This window comes from Trachemys scripta, chromosome 17 (assembly GCF_013100865.1).
Source record: "Trachemys scripta elegans isolate TJP31775 chromosome 17, CAS_Tse_1.0, whole genome shotgun sequence".
Lineage (NCBI taxonomy): Eukaryota > Metazoa > Chordata > Testudines > Emydidae > Trachemys > Trachemys scripta.
Window position 1 is genome coordinate 9150907 of NC_048314.1, and position 26548 is coordinate 9177454.

General features: G+C 44.2%; 1 protein-coding gene across 3 annotated transcripts in view; it reads right to left on the reverse strand.

Moving 5' to 3' along the window:
* Positions 1-279: 279 nt before the first annotated feature.
* Positions 280-26548, reverse strand: part of TNC (tenascin C) — a 95905-nt gene continuing 69636 nt past the window's right edge. For 2 of the 3 annotated variants that reach the window (XM_034793488.1, XM_034793489.1), the window contains 12 exons: positions 21201-21473; positions 15865-15987; positions 12127-12270; positions 10803-10922; positions 10090-10233; positions 9849-9979; positions 8932-9064; positions 5244-5395; positions 4422-4518; positions 4058-4219; positions 2158-2321; positions 280-1531 (listed from right to left, as the gene is read on the reverse strand). In XM_034793488.1, coding sequence (XP_034649379.1) covers positions 1421-1531; positions 2158-2321; positions 4058-4219; positions 4422-4518; positions 5244-5395; positions 8932-9064; positions 9849-9979; positions 10090-10233; positions 10803-10922; positions 12127-12270; positions 15865-15987; positions 21201-21473 — 1754 coding nt within the window. In that variant the 3' untranslated portion in view covers positions 280-1420. Of the gene's footprint in view, positions 1532-2157; positions 2322-4057; positions 4220-4421; positions 4519-5243; positions 5396-8931; positions 9065-9848; positions 9980-10089; positions 10234-10802; positions 10923-12126; positions 12271-15864; positions 15988-21200; positions 21474-22975; positions 23249-26548 lie in introns of all 3 variants that reach the window. The other variant, XM_034793490.1, reaches the window with a different exon arrangement.

Here is a 26548-nt window from a genome sequence, read left to right on the forward strand (position 1 = left end):
AATCCTAGAGCCGGCCCTGCCTGTGTGATATAGAAAGTTCAGGTATTTGAGGAGAAAAAAAAGCCCCTCTTGGACAGAGTTTTGCAGGAAGTTGTTGCAACAAGGCACAACCACCTTGGCCAGCAGCGTGAGGTCCTTGTTAGAACAGATCTGCTCATGTCTGCGCTCACAGAGCGAGCATTTTCTTTCCAAGCCACAATCCAGAGATGGCAGAGGAAGAGTCAGAAGCCCACAACTGAGGAGTACGGTGAGGGCAAGGCAAGGAAGAGAGACCAGGGCTTAAAACAAAAGGTCTTTTATTGTCTTTAATCAAAGAGTATGGTACAGAGGAACTACACAGAGGCTTCATTCATTTCTTTTTTCTTTTTTTTTTAAATTTTTTTAAAAGGAGCCCTTTATTTACACAGGTGTTCCACATCACCATTTTGTAGCTAATCCCACCTTTGCATTTTGCTTGTTTTGTTAGTGATTCCCACCTAGTTGAAAGCAAGAGTCAGTCAGTTAAATGGTACAGCCAATGTGCTTCTGGCTAGGAAAAAAGGAACACCCTCTAAAAACCTTCACGAGCATTCCATTGCAATGAGTCCACCAGAATACTTACACCCAAACACTGACAAAAGGGAGCATGCTTTCTGAATAAATTTAGCATCCTGATCATTCTCAGCCTTCTTTACTTAAGGAAATATACCCTGGACGTGCACAAAGTTGATGCATGAAGAAAATGTAGAGGTTTTTTTTAAAAGTAATTGTGCTTTATTTAAAAAAAAATACAATCAGACACTGTCCTGCTGTGTTTCAGAAAGCATGACAAAAAATGTTGCTTATTATTATCATTATTATTATTATTATTTTGTCGTTATATTAATATAAAATTAAGATTTTGCTTATGGTTTAAATTGTACTGTTTCCCTTCCCCCATCTTTCTCTGCGATACATGATATATCTCTATATATATTTTAAAAAAGCTTTCCAATGACCAACAGAAGTTCAACTAATAATAATAATAATAATGATAATCATACAAATTTTGTGTGTGTAAAATATGGCTGGTTCTCAAACTACCAATGTACAACCTTTCCCCCCGCCCCTCCCTTGCGCTGCCCACGAGACCATGGAAGAATCTTGTCACGGACCTTCTGAGAAAAAAACCCTCCCAAAATCTAAAATCAATACAGAACCCTTGAGATTGTTGTCTTTGGTGTGAAGGGCATTAACCATGGGCAGCAAAAGCTGGTCTGCAGAAGATGCTGTGGTTGCATAAGGCTGGTCACTCAGACTGTAGAAGGAGTCCCAGTTAGGCCAAGCGTCATTGATGCTTTGGTAAGATTACCAGCTGCCTTATCCCCCTCCCCCGTGTTATTCCAGAAAACCCTCCCACTACCCCCACCCGGCATCCCAAACTTTCCTCCATCTCTGGGTTTTATGCTCTCTTTCGTCTGCCTTCTAGATTCCGGAAGCTGATGGGTCTCAACTTCATTTCTGCAAACTGGATGGAGTATTCATGGCCCTTCCAGTGGAACCAGTTAATGCCCTGCAAAAACACACAGGCAACATGACCCCATATTAGTACAATCTGCATCCCTTGCTCTTATATAGTGCTTTTCAGCCATAGATCTCAAAGTACTCTATAGCTGGGGAAACAGAAGCACAGGAGCGGTGAAGTGACTTGTTCAAGGTCACCTCAGTAGGCTAGTAGCTTTGAGATCCATCAAAGCCAGTATTCCTATGCCGTTCCTTTTACTGACCCCTGCTGGAGGAGGCAGGGGCTCAGGCTAGAGTAACAGTGTCACTCCTCCACCGTTCTCTCCTATGTTTACTTCATTTCCAACAGAATGCTCTTTTTTTAAAACATGTATTTGAAGTGATAAAAGCTCCAGCCCCAAACATTCCCATGAACTCTCATGCAAGAATGAATAAAGAAGGTTGAGAACATGTTTGGATTGAACCGTGATTCTCGTTTGGTGAATGTGATTTAATATACCCCCCACCCCATGATTTATTCAGTTTTAATGATGGGGTTTCTCCTGTCTCTCTGAAGCACTATATATTGGCCACAAGAGACTGACTAACAGAATGAATGAACCAGTGGCTTGATTTGGTATGGCCACTCCTACATTCCCATGCCTGGTGGATCGTTACGTAACATGGCAAACTCACCTGACTGTGGCTGTTGTCACCGTATCTGCCCATCAGATTGACTCGGTGACAATTCTTGTACCAGAAAGCACCTTTGTAGGACAAAGCACAGTTTGTGATGGCAGCGTCATTGTCCTTATCAAAGGTGGAGAAGGACCGTCCATTGTGATAGGTCATGGAGTCACCTATGTAGGAGAAACAATGAGAATGGTGTCAGAGTTTTCACCTGGCTTCTATTCTGCATGTGCAAATGATTCAATGGTTAGGGGCAACTTTGAGTTTTTTGGGCATAAAATACCTTGGTTGCTCCTGCTGAAAAACCTGGCGGTGCATATCACAAGTTTTGCAGAGACCACTTTGAAACCGTGGTCCTGAATTTCACTTGAAATGCTATTTGCCAAAAAATAAAGGAGAGGTGCGCCCACACTGTGAATTTTGCCTATGTATCCAGATTCTGAACCCACCACAAGCTTCTTGGGCTTCAGATCTGAAGTTTTGGTTCAGGCCCATCTCGGCTAAAAATAAATACCAAAAGTAAACGAAGGCCAGTCCACGGAGCTCTGCTGATCTACATCAGCTGAACATCTGACCTAAACATCATCGGTGTATAGACTTCAAAAAATGACAAATATACACATTTTAAAACTAAGTAGTTTAAATGGATTCCCCGTTCACTCACTGCACTTGCTGAATCCAGGATTCAAGCCCTCAAGGTGCAGCGTTTCTCTTGTTCAAATCAATGTTATATTGTTTAACAACTGCAGCAGAGCAGGGAACTACATTTCTTACGCTACTTTAGGTGTCAATAATGTTATCAGGAGACACGAAAAACCCCTAAGACCTTTAACTTCAGCCTTGACAGATGCTCAATTGCCTTTCCATTTACCTCTCAAAAATGCACTCACCAAATTTAATTCTGTGCAATGTGTCCTTGGATCTGGCAACGCAACAATTGCCTGAAGTGAATTTGATCTCCACGGTCAGTTCTACGGCTCTGTGTAAAATTGCTTTGGGGCCAATTTCTGCAGTTCATGCACTCGGAACTCAATCCTGGTCCTCTGTCCAAAGCCAGAGTGAACAGACAGTGCAGGGGGATCTTCATGTAGGTCACTAATGGAATGGAATCTCCCCTTCAGCAGGTGGTACAGCAGTGATGCTGCTACTGTAACCCATGAGCTGAAACAGCAGACTCTACCTCAGTCTGTTTGCCCTATAATGGGGGAGTTTGACTAATGGAGCTGTATAATTGCTAAGCCATTGGCTACACTCCTGTCCCTGCTACTCAGCTATTCAGAGAGCCACCATGGACAGCTGCAAGGTGCATAGTCCCCAGAGAGTTCTTTCTGTGGCCATGCCCAGCAGAATCACAGTATTTCTCTTTTGTTTAAGCCCTTATGCTCCTATGGCACAGGATTTAGCCCTTGGTCCTTACTCTGTCAACACTGAAGCCAAAGACGGGGCTGGACATGGTCTGCAGGCCTGTGCTTAATGGGATTGAAGGAGGCAGAGGAATTCTTCAGTAACATTATCAAGCATGTTATAACAGGCATCAGCGGCACATTCCTAACAAATGGCGCTGCGGCAAGCTATTATAAGCCCTATTAATGACAGGTAGGTATTGCTAAAATGAGACATATGTCTGTTTTAGATGTTTGTTTACATTCTGTCATAAGCATGTTATAAAACGTGGCATCTGAAGGAGCAGAGCATTTAGAATGGAATCATAGAGGAAAGCGATCCTTTCGCATTTTCCGATCTCCCCCACAAAAGACTTACCTGCTGTGACAACAATCCCCATTGTTGCTCTGAACCAAGTGGAAGGAAATTGTAGCTCCAGCCAGATATGGAGAAATGCCTAGCCCTCCCCCCACGTCCTTTCCTGGCCTATTTCGAGTCTGAAAAAATATCAGTTTTAACCCACCTGCCGTTCCACTGTATCCATCCACTTTTAGCCGATAACGGGTCTTGGAGTCTCCCACGCTAAACCTGTCATAGAGAGCGTAAGCTGTCTCGCCCTTGTCTCGCAGATCCACACGCAGCTCATACTGGCCCTGGGAAGTGATTTTGTGGAGGTTCTCCAGACCTGTAGTAATGAATGGATAAATGAGTAAAGAACCACTGTGTTGTCTCTCTCGATCTTCTGTCCTAACATCTTATCACCACATATTACATCTTCCTGCCATGAGCCTCTTTAGAGAAGCCAATATTGTGGTCAGCGATATGGCTGTCATGCCTACAAGTGACTCATTCTCTTTTGTTTCAGAAAGTTCTTGGCAATTGCTTACCTATCCAGAATTCATCCTTGGGATCCCCAAACCCAGCAGCGTAAGTCCTCCAGTTCCTGTAGAAATCCTCATTTCCATTATGGCGCCTCAGAAACACCTAAAACCCCAACATGCCAGTAGCGTTATATTTACAACAGTTGTGACTTTTACACACTAAGGGCTTCCCTGCACCAACCATCCCAAAGCAACAGGGGCACTGACATATTTCAGCCCAACTAGTACGATTTTAGCAGGCCCACTGAACGTTATTTTTAAACAAGGCCCATGTTTCTGCTTGGGTTCCAAGCCGCCTCTGTATTTTGCAGCCTTGTGGTCAGTCCCTGCCCTCTGCTTTCTTAGCACTCCCTCAGAGCTCCATATCACTCAGCCAGGTCCTTCTGTATCCTTCAACCTGTTGTCCATGAAGCCTCAGTATTTCTCAAGCGCCGTTCCTTCACTCTTTGACACTTTTCAGACTCTCAGGCCCACCTGGCTTCTTTGAATTCCACAGATTCTCAGCACCGTACTTTACTGTTCTTCTTGCCTCTGTTTTTACTGCCCTGCTTACCCACCCGTCAGTGGGACTGTAGAACTAATGCATTCTTCTCAGTCCTTGTTTCTCCTGCAAAGTTTTGGAAGTGACTGCACCTCTGCTTCAGTCTCCCACCCTGACTGCAGTCGGATTTAGAACTAAAAGTTAAATTTCCCAAGTGTTTTGGCACGTTAATGCAACATCATTAATAATGCAGTAATTGACTGAGGCTGGGCCCTGTCTCATGTTCTTGACCCAGGCACAAGGCAATAGTGACAGAGGTTTTGGATCCCTTCCCGCAGTATACTCACAATCCATCCACCTCCATCAGAGGTCATGTCACAATACACCTCCATAGGCTGTGACTTGTTTCCATTCGTATAAATGGTGTAAAGTCCAGAGGCACTTTCTCCATTCAACAGAGCTTGGGAGCAGTCTCTAGGGTAAGGATAGAGAAGTCCAACTGCACACAAAAGAGAAAAGCAGAGAACAGCGCTTGAGAAATCATTTATGAAAAGGGATGCATCTTCCTGTCATTTAGGTAATTAATTTGTGAGCTCTTTCTGGTGACAAGGCAAATGAATCAATTTCATTTAGAAGAGATACTGCTAAGAATGGAGTAATACACTAGTGGTGCACAAACTTGAACATGTGCAATGGAAAAATCAACTTGACTGTCCACAAATCTGGATGAAAAAATACGGATATTTTGCAGTTATATAGCACATTCCTTCTTCAACTTGCTCATAGACTAATGAATCCTTACAGCACAATGGATGCATTAAACATTAGTGTCCTTAGTATACAGTTGTAGAAATTAAATCAGAACACTTAGGTGACATGGCCAAGAAGGTTTCTCAGCTGGTCAATAGCCCAGCCAGGAATAGAGTCCAGGAGACCTGACTCTAAATTCTAGAAAAAATCCTTGACCCTGTATTCACACTCTAGACAATATTGTAACAATCTTTGTGCAAAATATGCCTTGTGAGGAGTCGTTTAAAAACTAACACCACACTGATCATTAATAATCTTATGGAACATGTGTACATAATGCCTATTAAGTGTTATGAACACAAGCTGAAATTATGACTGCCATTCGTTTACTAGACAAGTTTGGGGAGTAGGTAAACTGGTTTCTCAAAGACAAAGGACAAATTGATACTTCTAGCCAGCTGTCATCAAAGTTGATTGGTAGCCACCTGTCAAGTTGCCAATCAAGGGGGGTGGGGCAGGAACAGATCAATCTGCATTTTAGCAAACAACAGCATGGAACCTTTCCCCCCCAAACCTCCATGTCTCCTTCCTCACAACTGGAATAAACTTTATCTAGGGGTAACTCTCAAGAAAATGCATTTCAAAGGGTGACTGGACTATAAAAGTGAGGGGCAAAACACCCCAATTCATCTATCTTTCACCTAAGAAGACAAAGGTGCCAGCCCTTTGACTCTGAGGGGAGATCCTGACCTGAGAATTTGGTCAGCCATGTTGCTGGAAATGTGGTAAGGATTTTACCTTGAACCAAGGCTGGCTTGTTAAGTTTTAGCTACTAGAAAGTGTGTTCATCTTTCTGTCTCTTGTAATCATTTCTGACTTTCAGACCTGATACTTGAATTCACTTAAAATCATATTTTCTTTTGTTAATGCACTTGCTTTGTTTTTTAAGCTAAACCAATCCAGTATTGAGTTTAAACAGAACGGTTTGGCAACTCCAGTTAAAGTAGCAAACTGTTGAATATTGACCCTTTATAGAGGCAATGGACTTGTAATATCTGAACAGCCCAGGACAGGGCTGGACAGTGCAGAACACACATTCCTGGGAAAATCCTGGGAACACACATTCCTGGGAATTTGTTGGGGTCACTCTGCAAGGAGTCACCAAGACTGCTGGAAGCCAGAGTGTGACTGGAGCGTTGCTGACAGGCTGCTGGGGTCAGAGCTGCTGGACCAGAGCTGGAACTATACACAGACACTGAGGGTGTGATTTGCATGCTGGAAAGCTGTTTGTGAGCGTCCCAGGTTGGGAGCTACAACAGCAAAGCATTGTGAAGCACCCAAGGTTGCGGACCAGGTGGTGACACAACCCCTAGTCTGGATTGCAACCCAGAACTTCACTATATATATAAAAAAATCAGATAATACATGCCATAAAGACATATTTGGGGACAGGTTTCTAAAACTAGGCCTCCTGTGTATGCCTGTAATTTTGAAGGCACAATTAACTGCATTTATATGCCTACCTACCTGCAATGTGGACACAATCATGTAGTTAAATGTTTAAGTGACATCACTTGTGTCTGCAACTACCTGCAGGACAAAACTGCACCTTTAATGATTTGCACGTATGACACGTGAGAGTATAACAGTGGAAGCACGGCTAAAGCCAAGATGAAAATCAGGACTTCTTCAATAACAAGTGTAATGCGAAGTATGTTATAAAACAAGGCATGTGAAAAAAACCCAACAACAATGGTGCATTTTTTTTTCTGACTACAACTTAATAGAGGCATAGGTGCGGTCAATACAATTTCAAACACAAAAAAATCCCCCAAACTATTAAAATGTGAATGTTTTGGGCATTTTCTTGACATCTTTGAAATGACTGAAAAAAACTATTGATTTTAGCGTATTCGGTGGAAATAACTGCAACAGGTGTAATTAAGGGATGTTCTGAAGAGGTATATTAGGTGTATTTCTATTATTAACACTTTTATAGTCTCAAAGCCAGCTGTGTAAATGTAACTCAAGGTCCATTGTGCATTATGTGACGCCCTCTGCGCCAGAGGGTTTGAGTCCGTTACAGCTCCCTACTACAGGCTTCCAATTCAGGAAAACATCCCTCCTGAGGACAATTACTCAGAGGGGAGGGTAAACACACTTACTCATGTGCTGGCCTCCCCACTGAGGTCGACAGGACTCAAGCATGTACTTAAAAATAAGCACGGACTTAATTGTTTGCCTGAATAAGGTACTAGCTCTTTAGCGGGCGCTGTAGAGATCTCCAGTTATTGGTCGTGACCAAGAAGGCAGATGTCACTTAAACACCTCAAGATCTGATTCTGCTCCCACTTGCTGGTGTAGCTCCATTAACTTCAATGAGGTTACTCCTGATTGACACCAGAGTTGACTGCAAGCAGGTTCAGGGCCCTGTGACTTTACCTAGCATTTTATAAGCACTTGACCTGATGTCAGCATAGATGGCAGGAGTCAGAGGCAAACATTTGAAGACGATGTTGAGTTTGGAAGGTTGAGAAGTGAGGAGAAGGGCAGGTGGAATTTTGTAGCCATTTAATCCTTAAAAACGTCATTGTATTTTCCCTGCCATCAAAAATGTGTCTGCTTGACTGTCAGCTTGATGAAGCTTTCAGAATTGCATTCATTGCATCCTTTATTGCATTATTATTGCATTCAGCTCAGTGGAAAGCCTAATATCAGAACGAACACTCTAGGGTAGTAGGATGAAAACTGATGAACTCAGTGGGAAAGAGAGAAGGGACAGGAGAAGCTAGTCCAGGGGTTAAAGCTCTGAGGGCCAAATTCTACCTGAGTGCAAGCCACTCCACCCAATCAGGCTGTGGGTGGGTGGACTGTGGAGGGGTTGACTAGCTGAATTCCATCCTTCCAGGATGAGAGCAGTGAATGAGGCTGCTGCCTTGTACAGAGTTTAAGTCTTGCAGGGAGCCTTGTGCTGGCCTTCTACACAGAGGCTAGCCGCTCATGTAGATGCTTAGGATCCCGGGTGGGTTGTACGGTCCATGGTGCTGGGGCTTCACTGTTAGTGTTTTTCAAGCTAGCTAGACCAAAGCTAGCTCAAGCTACATGAACTATAGGCCCACCTCTGACTGCAGTGTAGACCATACTCACTGCCCTAAGCATACTGCAAGTATCCACTGCCCTTTGACTTCAATGGGAGCTGCATCTGCCTATTCCAGAGCTCAACTTGGTCCTAAGAATGGAAACGCGTAGATAATTCCAACCCCTCATACAAAGCAAAGGCCTTACTTGTGGTGAAGATGGTCTGGATTCTCTTGCTCTTCAGGGCTCTGTTCAGTGCCTGCAGTTTCACTGTGTACTGGGTGGACGGGTTTAGCTCAGACAGGCTGTAGGAAGTTGCCTCAGGTCCCAAGATGACTTCCTGTTGGGAGAATAAATCCTAGAGAAACTCTGAAATGAACAAACCCACGGACTGGAACGGTTACATATTTTAGATTTTCAGATGCCTTTTTATGTAAATTATTGATGGTATTTTTAACCATTTCAATGATTTATGATGAAACTTTATTCCTACGAGATTTTTACCAGGTTAATGTTCATTAGTAGCATGAGAAAGGTTGCCTGGAAATTAATGTTTAATATTATAATGTTTAAGTAGTGTAGCTTAAAAGCAAGCACAGTAGAAGTTAACATGGCTTATATATACACACATTATATACTGCCGGAGGGGCGAAATTCATCAAAAATTAAGCTGGATTGTCCTTTGTGGTATGTCTGTAGATGCCACTGAACTGAATTTCCAAACATGTTGATTTTGGACAACCATCTTGGAATACCTAGAAGAGGCCTGATTTTCAGAAAGTGCTGAACACCCGCCCTCTGAAAATCAGGTCTTTAAAAGTGGCTCAAGTTGAGCACCCAAAATCACTAGCCACTTTTAGACACATATGCCCATTGCCTTTATTCCATAGACTTTGGATGGGAGAAGGCAGCTGCTTGCTGTCTGATTTTTCTCCCTCTTGCGGAGGGAGGGAAGATAGTCTATATGTCATCCAGGCTGTAGCTACATTTTCATTATAGGAAAGCACTGAGACATGTGCTTAATGTTAGACGTGTGCTTCCGTCCCATTGGCTGGCATTTTCTGAGCAACTCTACCAGCATGTCTCCCAACTCAGAATTTGTGAGTTAGCTCCAAGTGCGGTACCTTGACTTTGCCATTGATAGACTCGTAGATAAGGAGATAGCCGGTGACAGAAGCCCGTGGAGGCCTCCACGACAGCACTGCTGTTTCTGACTGAACCTCAATGGCACTCAAATCTCTTGGCGCATCCATGCCTAGAGGAGACAAGATACAGTGAGTGCAGGGCTGGCTTGATGGCAGCAGACAATGGAACCTTGTCGCACTGCACGGGGCTGCAGTGCCGGGGGAAGGCTTGACACTGCACCTGTAGTGAATTTGGTGAAGACTGTCTCACTCTTCTGTGGTCCCTTTACTGCATAGATCCTCAGGATATATTCGGTTGCAGGACGAAGGCCATTGAGGTCATATTCCACGGTGTTCCCAGACACCGTCTGAGTAACTTCTGGCTCTACACAGCAAACACACAAAAGATGGGAACAGAGAACTTTAGATTACGGGCCGCTAGAAGTCATGGCATTGGTTGTAAAAGGCAAGTACTCCTCAGAGGGAGGCTTCACACCAGCGCTCTGAATGACCACATCCTGAGCTAAGGGCTGATCATTCATTGGACGGAAACCCATTTTCCTGAGGTGTTTCAGGGCGAGGATGAAATAAGCAGAAGCAGTGGCTCGGTGGAGTCACTGCCACAACCCACACTAAAGCTGAGTTGTAAACTGTTAACGCTACAGTCAATTCCATACAAAAGTACCAGCGCCCCCTGCTGTATGCGTTGAAAATAACAGTGTTTTCTCTTCGCCTCAAGGATAACACAGACACAGCTCTGCTGCTGCTCACCGCCTGGATTAGGGATGGACAACTTACTTAAATGAGGATGCTGTAACATGCTCCTAACCAGCCTTCACCCCTCAAATTCAACCTTCCTCTCCTCCCTCCCAGTTGCTGAATCCAGTCCTGAGCACCATTCTCACTGACTGCCCTGTGGTCAAGCTCCAAGATGCTCCCACTGACCCTTCTTACCATCCTCAGCAATGTAGGAGATGATGTAATTGTCCACTGTGGCAATCGCTGGCTGCCAGACTGCCAAGGCCTCAGAGTCTGTGATATTCACCGCTACCAGTCCTGATGGGCTGTCCAGAGCTGAAGGGACAGATAATACCATAATGAGGGAATTATATGTATTAAGGGCTTCCCTGCTGCCTCTAATATGCTATACCAGGCACATAGTGTAAACTGTGCACACACTGCTGCCTTTGCGTGGTCCTCTTTGGGAGGGATGGGGGGGGTTGCTGGAAAGATGTCATGCTTCACAAAACAGCACTGCTGCAGAGTGAGGTCATCATGGGAGAGGATTAAACTCATACCAAGAGGCTGGCAGCGAGAACTAATTATATTCAAAGTCTCAGTTCCACAGGCTCTCAGATAATACTCTTGTCATCATCCGTCTTGGGGCCTCTTTCCGACCTGATACATTTCTCTCCCCAATGCTCTCAGTCCCAGACAGGTTCTTGGGGAAAACTCAGACTACCGAAGCTGGGGAAAGGACTGAACTGATGGCAACTCATGGCCATTACAACCGTCTACAGACTTCTAGCCACAATTGTTTTGAATCACATAATCTGCCTTTCTACATTATTCTTGTGGGGATTGCATCTTCCCTCCTTTTCATGCCTCCCATCAGAGACCTTGCACTGGGACCATTAGCTGCTTCCAAGGGTGAAGGATGCGAAGTATGACCTGGCCTCCAGTGCTGAATGCATTGCCCTTTCCTCCCAGTGCTCTGTACCCCTATGAGCCCAGCAGAATGATGAATCAATTAAACTGCAGCTGGTTTCCAAAGGGACCTGGGGGAAACCCTATCCCTGATTTATTTAAAACTATGCTAGACAAAAGAGAGATGAGAGAGAGGATGGTTTTCTGGGACTGGGCTGGGACTCAGGAGATCTGAGTGCAATTCCTTGTGCCTCCAAACTCCCCGTCTGGTTCGGGCCAAGTCACTTAATCAATCTGTGCCTCAGTTCCCCATCTGTAAAATTGGGCTAATAATGCTTTCTTTCTGTTTTGTCTGTTTTCACTATAAGTTATCTGAGGCAGGGTCTGTCTCTCACTACAAGTTGGGACGTGCTTAGCAGAATGGAGCAGTTAAAGCCTCTAGACTCATCTGCAATACAAAGAATAATAAACCACTAGGCAAAATACAAACAAAATAAATCCTCTAGTCAGTATCAGGGGATAGCTAAAATGTGACTTGGTTGGTCTTTTTCATCTCTGATTTTTATGAGTCTTCTGTATGATACATGAACTTGAACAAACATACTAGGCCCTTATTTCTTTGGGGCATTACCTGTAGTCAGAATTCCAGAGACCGGCTCGCTTTCTTCAAACCCTTTGATGGATATTATACTGACAGTGTAGTCTACACCTGGGATCAGTTTCACCAGCTTGGTCCTAGTATTGGTTCCATCCACCGTCACAACATTGGGAGTACCTAGGAGCAAACCAAATGTCAAGGCAATGATGATATGATGTTCCAGCTAGTGTTTAGGCTGTGGTGCTGTGCTCCAAACAAAGGACTTCATTTTCAGTACAGAAATAAGTTTCATGGAATCATAGAAATGTAGGGCTGGAAGGGATCTCAAATCCAGCACCCTGCACTGAGGCAGGACTGAGTAAACCTAGACCATCCCTGACAGGTGTTTGTCCAACCTGTTCTTAAAGACCTCTAGAGAAGAGGATTCCACAACCTCCCTAAGAAACCTGGCATAACTATCCATATAATTAGAAAGATTTTCCTAATAACTAACCAAAATATCCTTTGCTGCAGAATAAGTCCCTCATTTTTTCCCCTACCTTCTGTGGTACAGAGAACAATTGATCCCCATTCTCTTTATAACAGCCCTTAACATAACTGAAGACTATTATCAGGTGCCCCCTCAATCTTCTTTTTTTATGACTAAACATGCCCAGGTTTTTTATTACTCTTTCCACACAGGTCAGGTTTTCTAAACCTTTTGTCATTTTTGTTGCTCTCCCCTACACTCTCTCCAATTTGTCCAGAGCTTTCTTAAAGTGTGGTGCCCAGAACTAGACACAATACTCCAGGTGAGGGCTCACCAGTGGTGAGAACACAATAGTAACCTCTCCTGTCTTGCGTACAACACTCCTTGTTAATATGCCCCACAATGATATTAGTCCTTTTTTACAACTGCATCATATTGTTGACCTATATTCAATTTGTGATCCACTATAATCCACAATTCCTTTTCGGCAGTCCTGCTCCCTAGCCAGCTATTCCCCATTTTGTAGTTGTGCATTTGATTTTTTTTCCTTCCTAAATGAAATACTTTGCACTTGTCTTTATTGAATTTCATCCTGTTGATTTCAGACCAATTCTCCAATTTGTCAAGGACGTTTTGAATTCTAATGCTGTCCTTCAAAGTGCTTGCAACCCCGCCCAGCATGGTGTCATCAGCAAGTTGTATAAGCATATTCTCCATTTTCCAAGTCATTAATGAAAAGTATTGACTAGTACTGGCCCCAGGACCCATCCCTGTGGGACTCCACTGAATTGTTGATAACTATTCTTTGAGTACTGTCTTTCAACCAGTTTTGTGCTCACTTTATAATAATTTAATCTAGGTCATATTTCCTTAGTTTGCTTATGCGAATATCACGTGAAACTGTGTCAAAAGCCTTACTAAAATAAAGATATATCACGTCTACCGCTTCCCCCCATCCACTAGGCTGGTAACCCTGTCAAAAAAGGAAAGTAGGTTGGTTTTGCATTCTTGACAAATCTATGTGGGTCGTTCCTTATCACCCTATAATCCTCTAGGTGCTTACAAATTGATTGGTTAATAATTTGTTCCAGCGTCTTCCCAGGTATTGAAGTTAAGCTGACCTATAATTCCCCAGGTCCTCTTTGTTCCTTTTTTAAGGATAGGTACTATGTTCCCCCTTCTGGGACTCTGCCATCCTCCATGAGTTCTCAAAGATAATTACTAATGGTTGCGAGATTGCTTCAGCTAGTTCTTTGAGTAACCTAGGACAAATTTTAGGCCCTGCTGACTTGAAGACATCTAACTAAACTATATATTCTTTAACCTCTTTTCCCCCCCTATATTGACTTGTGTTTCTTCCCCTTTGCTGTTAATATTAATTGCATAGAGTATCTAGTCACCACTAATCTTTTTAGTGAAGACTGCAGGAAAATAGGAATTAACCACTTCAACCTACTTGATGTCATAAATTATTAGCTCTCCTTCCCCACTAAGTAAAGGACCTACACTTTCCTTCAGCTTTCTCTTGCTCCACTGTATTTAAATAACCTTGTTTTATTACCTTCAATATCCCTTGCTAGGTGTAATTCATTCTGTGCCCTACCCTTCTGAGTTTGTCCCTCCATGCTCGTGCTATGTACACATAGGGCCAAATGTCCCCCTTGGGTAAACCCACTGACATCAATAAGACTGAATGGGTGAAAACAAGGGGAAATTTTGACAGTTGAGGATCAGTAAAAATGGTCTCCTTGAAACATAAAATCAAAGGGGCAGGTTTATTCATGTTTTTTTCCCCTAGTGGTCCAAGTGCCAACATTTGAATACGTGTAAGAAAAAACTAAAATCTCGTGCACATGCACTGCCCCATTTTCATGTGCAAAATAGGTAACTGTCATGTGCAAATATAGGTATTTGCACATGCAATTAAATACAAAGAAATCAAAGATTCTTGTATATTTGGACCTCTTTGGTTTTGTTTCTGGTGGGAGGAGAAGAAAGGCCAGATATCTATTCAATCTCTCTCCTTGGCCCACTTAATCTCAGACCAAGACACAGTGCATATTAGCCTGAGAGGTTCTACCTGCATAGACAGGGACTCGGGATATTTATTTATTCCAAATTCTGGTCCTACTCCAACAAAGCATTTAAACACATGCATAACTTTATGCTTTTGAGAAATCCCAATGATTTCAATGCGACTACTCTTTTGCTTAAAAGTTACACATGTGCTTTGCTGGATCAAGGCCTAAATCTTAGTTGAAAAACCAACCCCAGTTATCTGATGTTGGTGGTTTCCCATTTTGTAATTTCATCCCTATCTCCTTCCTGTTCTGTTCTGTGGCACTTCCAGTGTATTTCTTTTAGTCCCTGGCCTAGCATGCTCTTCACATGCTGTTAGCTGATCTTTCCACCCAGAGGTCCCATGAGTTGTGCTAATTCTGCTGCTCATCAAGGAAGTCTCATGAAAAAGACAAGTTTCCCATTTATCAGTGAAGCACTAAAACAGAGAGAGGTCATGGTGGATGGAATGAAACATCCTTGAGGGATGTTCAAGAAAGCGTTGACTTAGAAAACACAGTTAAAGCCACAGATGAAATTTTAAAAAACAAACTATTTTTAATCTTCAAGGACCAACTTTTCAGCATGATGCATGCACGCTGAAGTGCTTAGGAAACGGGAGCTGAACTCTTTGGAAAATCTGGCTCCAATTATGGGTGCTGCTGAGCACTTGGAAATCTGCCTTTTTTGCAAATCTGCTCCATGGCATACTAGATATGCCAGCCATACAGTAAGGGTACGTCGACGCTACCCGCTGGATCGGCGGGTAGTGATCGATCTATCGGGGATCGATTTATCATGTCTCGTTTAGCCATGATAAATCGATCCCCGAACGCGCTCCCCGTCGACTCCAGAACTCCACCGCTGCGAGAGGCGGAAGTGGAGTCGACGGGGGAGCGGCGGCCAGCGATCCTGCGCTGCGAGGACGCGAAGTATGTCAATCTAAGTTGATCTAAGATACTCTAGTCTCGTAGCTGAAGTTGTGTATCTTAGATCGATTCCCCCGCCCCCACAGTGTAGACCAAGCCTAAGTCCACCCACTGGAACTGGTTAAGTGCACACTAATTGTGCCTGCCAGCTGCTGGCTAGCAAGAGAATTGAACCTCTGTGTCCTTCTGATATGGAGGCTAGACTGCTGTGTACCAAGTGACTGACACCAGCGTAACCCTAGTCTCTTCCCTTTGCTCTCTACTCTCTTTAACCAGTGCACCCTTATTCCTTTCACTACCCCACCGCTTCCTCACCTCCTGTTATGGGGACGTATGAAATCCGGAAGCTCTCCACTCGGGTCCTTGGAGGCGACCAGCTGACCGTGGCCGAGTTTTCAGTAATGTCAGAGAAACTGATTGCCTTGGGCGATCCCACAGCTGCCGGTGGAGTCAGAGGGAGAAGAAAAACACACCACACAGACACAGAGAAAGAGTTAAAGCATGTGCTTATCAATCATTTTTTGCTGGAATAACAATTGACCTCAGCCTTCTGTCCCAGGAGCTGAAGCTATAAATATCGAGTTCAACATCACGCTAGAGAAACTTCCACACAGCTAAGGATTTTATGACCTGCTCAGAACAATCGGTTCTGATTTTGTTTTCCAATAAAGTTACAGCCATGTCCAGCCTCATAAAAAAGCTATTAAATGTATTATTATTATATATTACTTTATTAGTAGTATATAGCAGGGAATAATGATAATTGCAAGGGCTGTTGAACAGATCCATTTTTTGGTTTGCACTTTATAGTGGATAGAATTTGTTCTAGCCATTATTTTCTGTATCCAATTTCGCTTGGTCTATTTTTAGTTTTTCATTGAACATCAGAGGCAGCCCATCCTTACACTCTGAAAAGCATTTGGGCACAGCAGTCTTCAAAAATGGAGAGAGGCTGAGCTCTGGTGCCAAGTCCCAGGCAGGCAGGCAGCCCACAAAAGGTCTCGAATCTGCGGTCTTGGTGCATCAAGGGCTCCATCCCGTGAGAGGCTGAGTGCCCTCAACTCCCGCTGATACCAAAGGGGGTGGAGGACGCTCAGAAACTTGCAGGATCAAGCCCCAGATAAAATCACAAACTCCAAGTAACTCCTAGCCCATGTCAAAATCACTGAAGGTTCAGAATGCAGAGAGAACATAGTAGCCCAATGGCACCAGAGGGCCTCCCGGCTGTGCAGTGTGTAGAAGAAACCATTCACTCCCCGTGGTGGAGCACTATTCTGGACTATATTTCTCTCTGTGTAATGACATGCAGAAGGGAATCAGGGGCAGCCAGTGGGACCACAATTACATAGATCCACTAGGACAGGCTGCAATATCACCTGAGGTCTGGCTGTGCAGCTCCCCTGCACCCTGCTTATGAAAATGGGGAGGATTCCATCCCCTCAACCCCAGAGTACAGCCCCCGGCTGAAAGCTGCTTGAACTTGAGCTTTGCATATGAAAGCAGCATTTTACCCACATTCCCTGGCTGGGAAGTGACCGAATATTTAGAGCCAGAGAACAAATCGTTTAGAGGGAGGAGGACAGGGAAGGAATTCTTTTGGCTTTCATTCCTATGGATAAAACCACTGTTTCGTCTCTCTCCCTCGCTCTTTCCAAAGCAGGGGGCATCACTAAGCAGAATTTAAAGGGGCCTAGGCAAGGTATGTACATATTGAGAGCAATGCAGCTGATGTTTCGGCTGCAAACTCATTTGGGTTGGAAGCTGTCTTGTTCTGTACAGCGCTGAATGCATTGTTGGCACTTAACAATCAGTAAGAATAAGGTTGGTGTGTACACAGCCATTAAACTGGGTTTATGATAACAGTGAATATGGCCCCATATATATTTTTGCATAGGTGGAACTACTGGGGGTAGATAGGTCTTATGAGGGTTGGGGGAACTGTGAACCTTTTGAGGCTTTGGTTTCAGTCTCTCTCTCTCGCTCTCTCTCTCTCTCACACACACACACACACACACACACACACGCGCGCGCCCTTTTGTTAAAAACCTGTTGCCCTTCCAACCCTGGCTCCTAATAAGTTTGTATACACATTGGCTGGAATCGGACATGTAAATCAGACTGCATGCACCACTTATCTAAGTAGAAAAACATGTGTCAAAGAGATTCAGTCTGAAGACGTGTTCTAAATGTTTGCCACATCTGAGCAGTATTTTAACCAATTAGATCTTAGGCTGATGAGGGCCTCCCAGCACTGTGGGGTGACAACACCTGGTGCTTGAAAGTTCACTTTCAGCATTTCAGTCCTAATCTGCCCTTTTGACTGTAACAAAAACAATCCTGATAATGGTTAAAAATAAATAGCCCACACAAGAGAAGTCCATTAGCAGAAGAGTGACAAATACCAAACACAAGCTATAGTAAGAGGATGAGTGGAGACAAGCCAGAGTGTAGGATGAAAGGAAAAAAGAAAGGGCCTGTGGGTGAAATGGCTTGCAAAGAAAGAGTTTGCAGGAAAATGAGTCAGAGGATTGTGACTTCCAGGTGCTCCTGGGAGCTCCAGCAGCAGGGCACTAAATCAACAGAAGGGAAAGGAAAAGAAAACAACGTGTGCTCCCCTGAGAACTATAAATTATCTCCACAGCTCAGCTGTCCACCTTGGGCCTGCTGGGTTTGTTCAAAAACAAGAGCAGGGGGGAGTGGGGGCAGGGCTTAAAGACAAAGCAAATTGGGTTTGGTAAAAGTGCACTGCACCAAAATCTGCTGCCGATTTAGCCATAAATCCACGATCTGGGGGAAACAATGAAGAAGAAAAAAACATAGATGAGAGAGAGCTGGAAATAATATTGATTTAGTTTTGCAATTCAAGTGAATTTAGTAGCTGCTGAAAGCTGATGGATTGATAGCCCTGGGGACTGAAAGCCTCTGGTGGGACCAGATCCTGACTTCCTTATGCATGGGTGAAATTCATCCCTGCATGGAGTGCCCCCGAGTACCACTTCAGCCCACCTGTGCCCTATTCTCAGCATTTATGTGATGTCTGACCTGTATGGTGCCTCTCCGCACGGGGCGAATTGCTCCCTATTTGAATAGTCCTGTTGATGTCAATACTGGACTAGATCCTTGAACCACAACACAGGTGCAGCATGGGCAGTGACGGTGCAAAGCATTTTAGGTTCACTTCCACTGCCAGTGTGACTCTGTGCCGTGCTAGAGGGGCCACAACTTGGTGTGAAGAAGAAGTTCTGTTTCCAAATGGACACTTTATCTTTGGTCTTTCTGATGGGTATACAAGAAAGGCTCTATGGCCCTGTCCCCTGAGTCAGCTAGTTCGTCTGACAATGACTGTCCATAAAACTGGTTAAACAAGTTTTGTACGAATATTTTCCTGCACAAAAATGCAGTTTCAATAAAACGGAAATGCTCTGCAGGAAATTGTTGAGTTTGGCTACATTTTTCTATTTTCCAATCAGGGGAATCAAAATAATTTTGAATGAATATTTCAAAACCAAAATGACATTTTTGTTTCCAGCCGTTTTTTTTTTTCCAAACAAAATGTAAAGATCTTTTTGGCACATCAAATTATTTCTTTTTGATCAAAAATGGCTACATTTTCCATTAAATCTTTTTGATAGTTTTCATTTCATGACATTTGTTGCTATTTTGTCTTTTGCTTCCTATTTGGAAGGGAAAATAATGGTGAAATGTCAAAGTTCCTCCAAATATTTCTTTACCATCATCGCAGAAATGCTATGAAAGTCTAACAGACAGAAGCTAATTAGATTTCTTGGTGGCATTGGCTACTGTTGCTGGGAGTGGCATAACCGTTAACCTAAACCATTTAACTGGGATTTTATGGGCCCGGCTCTATTATCAATTATCCATGGGCTATTTATGGGTGTCTGTCTTCTGGACTATTAGCTTCAATAGCTGACATGCGCCTAAATCTTTCTCCCAGGGCCAAATCAGAATGTAGGCATGAGGAAATGTATAACTGCCGGTGGTTTACCATAAATAGTCCGTGAGTCAGTGAAAATGGGGACATGCTGCTAAAAAGTATAGCTGACTTTAAACATCACCCTCTCTTGTGAGTCAAACCTGTGGTTGGACAAAAGGCTGTCTGTGATGGATTGGTGTTCTGCTTATTGCAAATGCCTCAGACCGTAAGTACGTTTGCTTGATGTTTGCTTAAGGAACATGGTTGTGATCAGTTGGAAGCTGGTCACAAGTGTGCATTCCCCCTCGACCATGGGGGACCAGTTAGATGAATCATGGTGCCAGGCAGTCTCAGTGGATGCTTTCCAACACTGATCTACCATTGGCTCTTTTCTTCTCCAAACACCGGCTAAAGGTTATCAAGCCAGATTTAGGGCCTGATTCGCATTTTCACCAAGACCCCTTTATACCACTCTGGCAGTTTAAAACGGCCTGGATGTGAGAGTGGATTCCAGGGGAGATTTGAAAGGCACACACGGGAGTTAGGCACCCAGGAATCAGGTTTCAGGACCATGGCATTGGCATTACTCAGGGGCGGCTCTATGTATTTTGCCGCCCCAAGCACGGCAGTGAGGCAGCCTTTGGCGGCGTGCCTGCGGGTGGTTCGCTGCTCACGCGGATTTGGCGGCATGCCTGTGGGAGGTCCACCGGTCCCACACCTTCGATGTACCCGCCGCCAAATTGCTGTCGAAGCCGCGGGACCGGCGGACCTCCTGCAGGCAAGCCGCCGAAGGCTGCCTGACTGCCGCCCTCACGGCGACTGACAGGCCGCCCACTGCGGCTTGCTGCCCCAGGCACATGCTTGGTGCGCTGGTGCCTGGAGCCGCCCCTGGCATTATTCCATTTCTGTGCCAGCTTAGTTCCATCGAAGTCAATGGAATTCTGCCTGTGTAAAGGTGGCATGATACAGTGTAGAATCCAGCCCTGGTTGTTGTTTTTTTTTAAGCAAAATGGCACTAATAAACTCTTGTGTCTGCCTCTTTCCTTAGGGATCCCATTAACTGTAAGACTCGGTTAAGTAAGCACTGACACCAGGGTACTGTACTCCCAGTCAAGGTAATCTATAGTGTCCTCTGAGGACTTCAAAGCACTTCCCAGACACTAAGGGCTTGATCCTGCAAAATGCTGAAAGACTCCTGTGAACTGCTGAGCATTATCATCGCCCATTAAAATCGGGGTGAGTTGAGGGTGCTTAGCCCCTGGCAACCTTGCAAATCAAGCCCTAATTGAGTTGCCTCTCAATTGCCCTGTGAGTTAGGTAAGTTTTATCTTCCATCTTTCACAGGTGGGAAACTGCGGGAGAGTGAAGACAACTGACTGTCCAAAGTTACATAGCAAGTCATGGACAGTGCCTGCAATAAAGGCAAATCTCCTGTCTCCCAAGCCCTGTGCTCTAACCACTAGACTATGCTGCTTGTCTTCAGGTAAGTATGAAATAGCCCTCCTTGTGTTGTATTAAATATGGTGAACAAGACCAAGCAGAAGAGCGTGCTCCATCAGATGGAGCAGATTGCAAAGAAAAGAAATCTTGGTGAGAGTTGTGGGGGCAAAGGACTTTTAAAAACTTTGTGAGAAGTCAAACTGGATGTGAGAGGGACAGAAATTAAAGAGACAGACATACACATCATGCTTTTCTCCCTCCATTGTAGAGACAATACCTGTGGTAGCTACTGCATTTATGGGCTGGGAACGTCGTCCACTGATAAGTCCATAGAGTTCAATGTCATACTTAGTACCCTCCTTCAGCCCTGTTATATCTTGGGTGCGTTCATGGCCTGGAACAATTAGTTCCCGTGGGTCAGACTGCCTGTCGGTATCCCTGATTTTAAGAACAAAGCTGTCGAAGACCCCATCATCTGCAGTCCAGGACAGACGGAAGCCACCTGGAGTAGCATCTGAAACCAGAAGGTTGTCAACCTCGGGTTCTGCTTCTAAAAAAAGGAGAAGATAGCAGTAGGAAGATGAAATTAGATTTCCCCTCCCCTACCAGTTCATATGACCTGCTCTAGGTCAGATCAGAGCACGCTGCAAATATCCAGCCACAGTTCAAAGAAACTGGAATAATCTGATAGCTATAAAAAAAGAAAAAAAAAACTTTGGATATTCAGGAGTTATACAAGTACTGTACAAGATATATTTGAGTGTGGGTGTAGAAGTGCCCAACTTTTACAATACCCCAAAGCAGAACAAATATCTGGATACACACCATTTGCCCCTGTCATACAATATTAAAGATAATAATAGTAAAAGTGATGTTTATTTGTTCTCTGGCTTCCACTAGAGTTACCCATCCTTTGTGAGACCTTTATGACAAATAAAAACAAGGCATTGTTAATAATCTGCAGCTGTGCCTAGACCGTTGCTTGCTTCTCCCCCTTTGATAGGAGCACTGGAGAGGAGCCACTAAAAAGTTCCTTCATTCCTAACAATTATTGCATGTGGTTCTGGACTTCTTGATGCTTCTGATCTAGACTACAGTGCCCACTTTTCCTTTGGAATCAATGCTGAAGCAGCAATGGGAAATCAAGAACATTTATATCCGCAATGCTGCACACTTAAGTCCAAAGAGGTTTATCTAAAATATCCAGTGGAGGAATCCACCTAAGAGGATTCCGGCAGCTAACTAAGATGGTTTCTCACTATTATTGTGGTTATCTGCCCCACAGGGTACTCTAGACATCATTAGCTGTAGCAATGCTACCAGAATAGTAACTGTGTAACAGTATCTCCAATGCGGTTGTAGTTGTCACAATAAAAGGTCCATATTTATTTTCTCACCAACGTTCAGCCATATAACTCGGGCTGTGCTGGTGCATGGAATGAGCAAATCCTGCTGCTGAGACTTGGTGAAAAGAACCAGTCAGCTAGCAATAACTGTTCAATAAGGCCAAAAGGCAGCTGGAAAAACTCAGCTACGATGAGAATGAGAACACGGGCAATGCTTTGTTAAGAGATGCCCAACGCTACTGGTTGTAATGATCCTCTTGTTTATTTTCTGTGTGAGATTGGCATGGAGAATGAAGGGGAGGAGTCCATGGGCAGGAAGCCCAGTATGACTCTCCTGAATGGTCCTGACGGATAGACAATCGAAGAATACCGAGGTACCTGATGGCTTATAACATGGTGAACTCCTGCATCTGGTCTCCTTTCTCCAGCTAAGGGTTCTTGAATGGAGCAATTTACCCCTCCACCCTGTTCCACTCTTCTCCACTCGACCCCACAGAGACAGAACATAAAGAGAATACCAAGAAACGTAGAAATGGGATCACATTAGTGAACCTCTCAATCATGATGAGGTATGCGTAGCCATGATGAAAAAGTATATGCAAAGCCATGGTTTGTTTTGCAAATGGATTGCACACAACATCTTCCAGGTGAGAAGAGAAGCATGAAAAAGAGGATGGAAAAGAACAATTTGCCCACGATAATATACCTGTAACAGCCACAGTGCTTAGGGGCTTTGTTTGGTGCCCCTTGGCAAAACCATAAAGCATAACCTCATAGCCAATGCCAGTAATAAGGCCTTTAAGCTCCAGTTGCCGCTGGGCTCCTGTAAGGAGGAACTCCTGTGGGTCCAGCAGCTTGCCAGAATCCACCACGATTACTAGAAAGTTGTCAAAGGCATTCTCCGATGCCATCCAGGACACCGTGAACCCATAAGGATTAATATCAGAGACAGTTAGGTTTTCCAGTGGGGGCATGGACTCTAAAAGAAGGGAAGGTGCAAAAAAACAAAAAAGAAAAGAAGCAAAACAAAAACAAAAACATTGCGAGTTAGACAATGTCACAGCTTCCAGCAAACATCAATCACAAGTTTCCCCCGAAAAACACAAGATTTAATGGAAATGCATGGCCACTACAACAAGGCTGGGATATTCAAAGGAGCCTAAAGATATTAGGTGTTCAATTCCCACTGCATGCCAATGGGATTTGGGTGCCTACTTCCTGTTAGGGTGACCAGACAGCAAGTGTAAAAAATCAGGACGGGGGTGGGGGTAATAGGAGCCTATATAAGAAAAAGACCCAAAAATCGGGACTGTCCCTATAAAATCGGGACATCTGGTCACCCTACTTCCTGTAGGTCCCTTTGAAAATCCCCAACCCGGATACTTAAACAAATTTCTTCAATTTCACATGCACACGGAATCAGTTGTGAATAATAGAGGTTTACGATGATTTGAATAACACATCTATTTCCATCCTCCCCTCTCCATCACCATTGCTTTAGGGACAAGCCTCAATTTTGACATATCTCGCAACTTCACCCCAGTATCGCCTACTTTTCTTTCCAATGGTTGACCCAGCGGAACCAAGGCTTAAGCCAACATGGGTCGCTGCAAGCGTAAGATCTAAACAACTGAAGGATTGTTTCTTTGAGAGATTGTGCTAGCAACCGCTAATGACAGCAGGTAATGGCTGAAGAACAGACTGGCTAAAAATCTTAATAGCCAACCATTCCTCCCCTCTCTCCCCTTTAACTGATATGTTGACAACTTAAAGAGATTCCAATGCTTATTCTGGTAGTTTTCAGTCCAAAATGGCACTAGTTAAAGTTCAGAGGCATAGGGCCATTGGTTCAAAAGAGGCACTAAAATAAGTGGTCAGGTTTTCAAAAGAGCCCAGCCTGTTGAACTCATCTGAATATCTGGTCCTAGGAGTCACAGTGGGAGTTACTGGATGCTGAGCATTTTTGAGGGATCTAGCCCTGATGGTGGTGCTCAGCCCTTGGCAATTTGACCCTAAGCTTTTTTAAAAATCTGGCTTTGCTGTCTCATATGGCCCACTCATGGAATCTTGCAATCCTTCCTCAACATGATCACTTGCTATAGTGGAAGTTTATCCCTAGTAAGAGTTGAGTGGATTTGGTCCTTGACTTCCCACCCACCCACCCCAAAATAACCCTGCCTGCATTTCAGTATGTGTGACTACAGAAAGAGCACTGAACAGTAGAGATGGGCCCAAACCAGAAGCGTGGATCTGAAACACGCAGCTCAGGCACCCGAGAAAGTTTCTGAGCTGAATTCTACAGCGTAGGCCATGTCTACGCTTGGAGGTCGGAATGTGATTTTCAGATCGCCCAGACATACTGGTGCGATTTCGCATCGAGCAAGCACGCTAAACAGCAGCAAGGGGCAGCACAGGCTTTGCTCCGAGTACAAACATACCTGTAGCCCACAGCTAAGAACTAGAGGTGGCTAGCCCATACTGCCGCTGGCCGCTCCCCAGGCTCTCATGGCTACACTACTATTTCTAGAGTGCTGATTCGATAAGAGCGAGAGCAAGTACTTCTATGTTAACTGGGAACCACATTCCTAGCTCCAACTGTAGACATAGCCTTAGTCTGATCCAGGAGCTTGGATACGGACCTCCAACTTCCAAACTTTGGGAAAGTTTGGGTTTTGATCAAAATCAGAACTTCTAGGCTTGAGCCCATCCCTACTAAAAAGCCACATGGCTCTTCGAAAACGAGGCATGAACAGTGAAGTATTTCTTACTATTATCAAGGGAAGGACCAGAGTACCAGACCAGATAGGTTCTCCCATCCACAGTATTAAGCCACTTAATAATCTATAAATCCTCGAGCTTTGATGGCTGCATAGTGATGTGCCAATGGCTTTGTTAGAATTTGATGCATGTGGAGTGCATGACGCGGGCAGACCAGGTGCCAGCTCTTGGCAAGGCTTTAGGCCTGAGCCGAACACTGACAAATTCAATGCTGGAAACCAGTCAGTTTTACCTGTGCATTAGTATGGTTTAGATGGGTATTGGAATTATAACAATGTGTTTAGTGTTTAGACTTTGTGAAATGCTTGTAAGTTGCTGCCTGCACTAATCTCACTTACAATTTCTTTATCACATGCTATAAGTTAATATTTAAGTTTTTGCTGTGTAACTGTAAAAATGTTTGCTCTGAAACTGTGAACCCAGCCAGGAGGGTTCGTTTCCTGTCCATCAAGAAGGCCTATCAAAACTAAATGGGCCATTGTAGGATACCACAATACAAAGACTTTGCTAATTGCTCCCCGACACCCATGAAGAGGCTACCTGCAAAAGGGCTAGTTCCATTCTGGAAGAAGGAACTAAAAACAGCTGACAAGAAAAAATTTCATCTCTTTTGCTGTTTGGACTCTCACAGGACAGAAAAGAGAAGCCGAGATCCCCAGGGTCAAACTGGGTTAGTCCTAAAAACATTCAGAACTGACAGATTACTACAACTGTGTCACCTTCTGAAACCATAGACTGGTTTGCGTGCATATGTTTGCCTGCTTTAACCTCGTAATAACTCTTTCATTTTTTTTCTTAGTTAATAAATCCTTAGATAGTTTACTATTGGATTGGCTACAAGCGTTGTCTTTGGTGTCAGATCTAAGGTAAAAATTGACCTAGGATAAGTGACTGGTCCTTTGGGAATGGGAGTAACCTGAATATTTTGTGATCTGACCCAGAGCGACCGTTTGCCTCCCAGTTCTGCTAGCACTGAATCCTCTCCCCATACAGCGATCAGATCCAGTACCTCCCTCACGGTCCATGCTGGTGCTCTTTTTCGATTATCGGCCTGCAATGTTAAAATCGATTTTGGCGCTACTCCGCTCGTTGGGGTGGAGTACAGAAATCGATTTAAAGGGCCCTTTATTTCGAAATAAATGGCGTCGTTGTGTGGACGGTTGCAGGGTAAATTCGAATTAACGCTGATAAAACTGAATTAAAGTTGTAGTGTAGACCAGGCCTAAGTGTACAGCAACCAGCTATCACTAAGTCCAGCTTGCCTGGGTGGCAAAATAGACTGGAATGACCAAGGGGACTGTGTGTGACTCCAGGGTAGGACTGTTATAGTCCTTTAGGAATTCATACTTTTACTGGGTCGGTGAAATCTAAGCTTAGAACATACAAGCAGTTCGGGGTCTCTGCCCTGCTTCTTGACACTCTGGCGCTTATAGTCATGATCCAGACAGCATGACAGAGCAGGGCTGCCCAGAGGGCGGGGGGGGGGGGGGGGGAGGGGGGG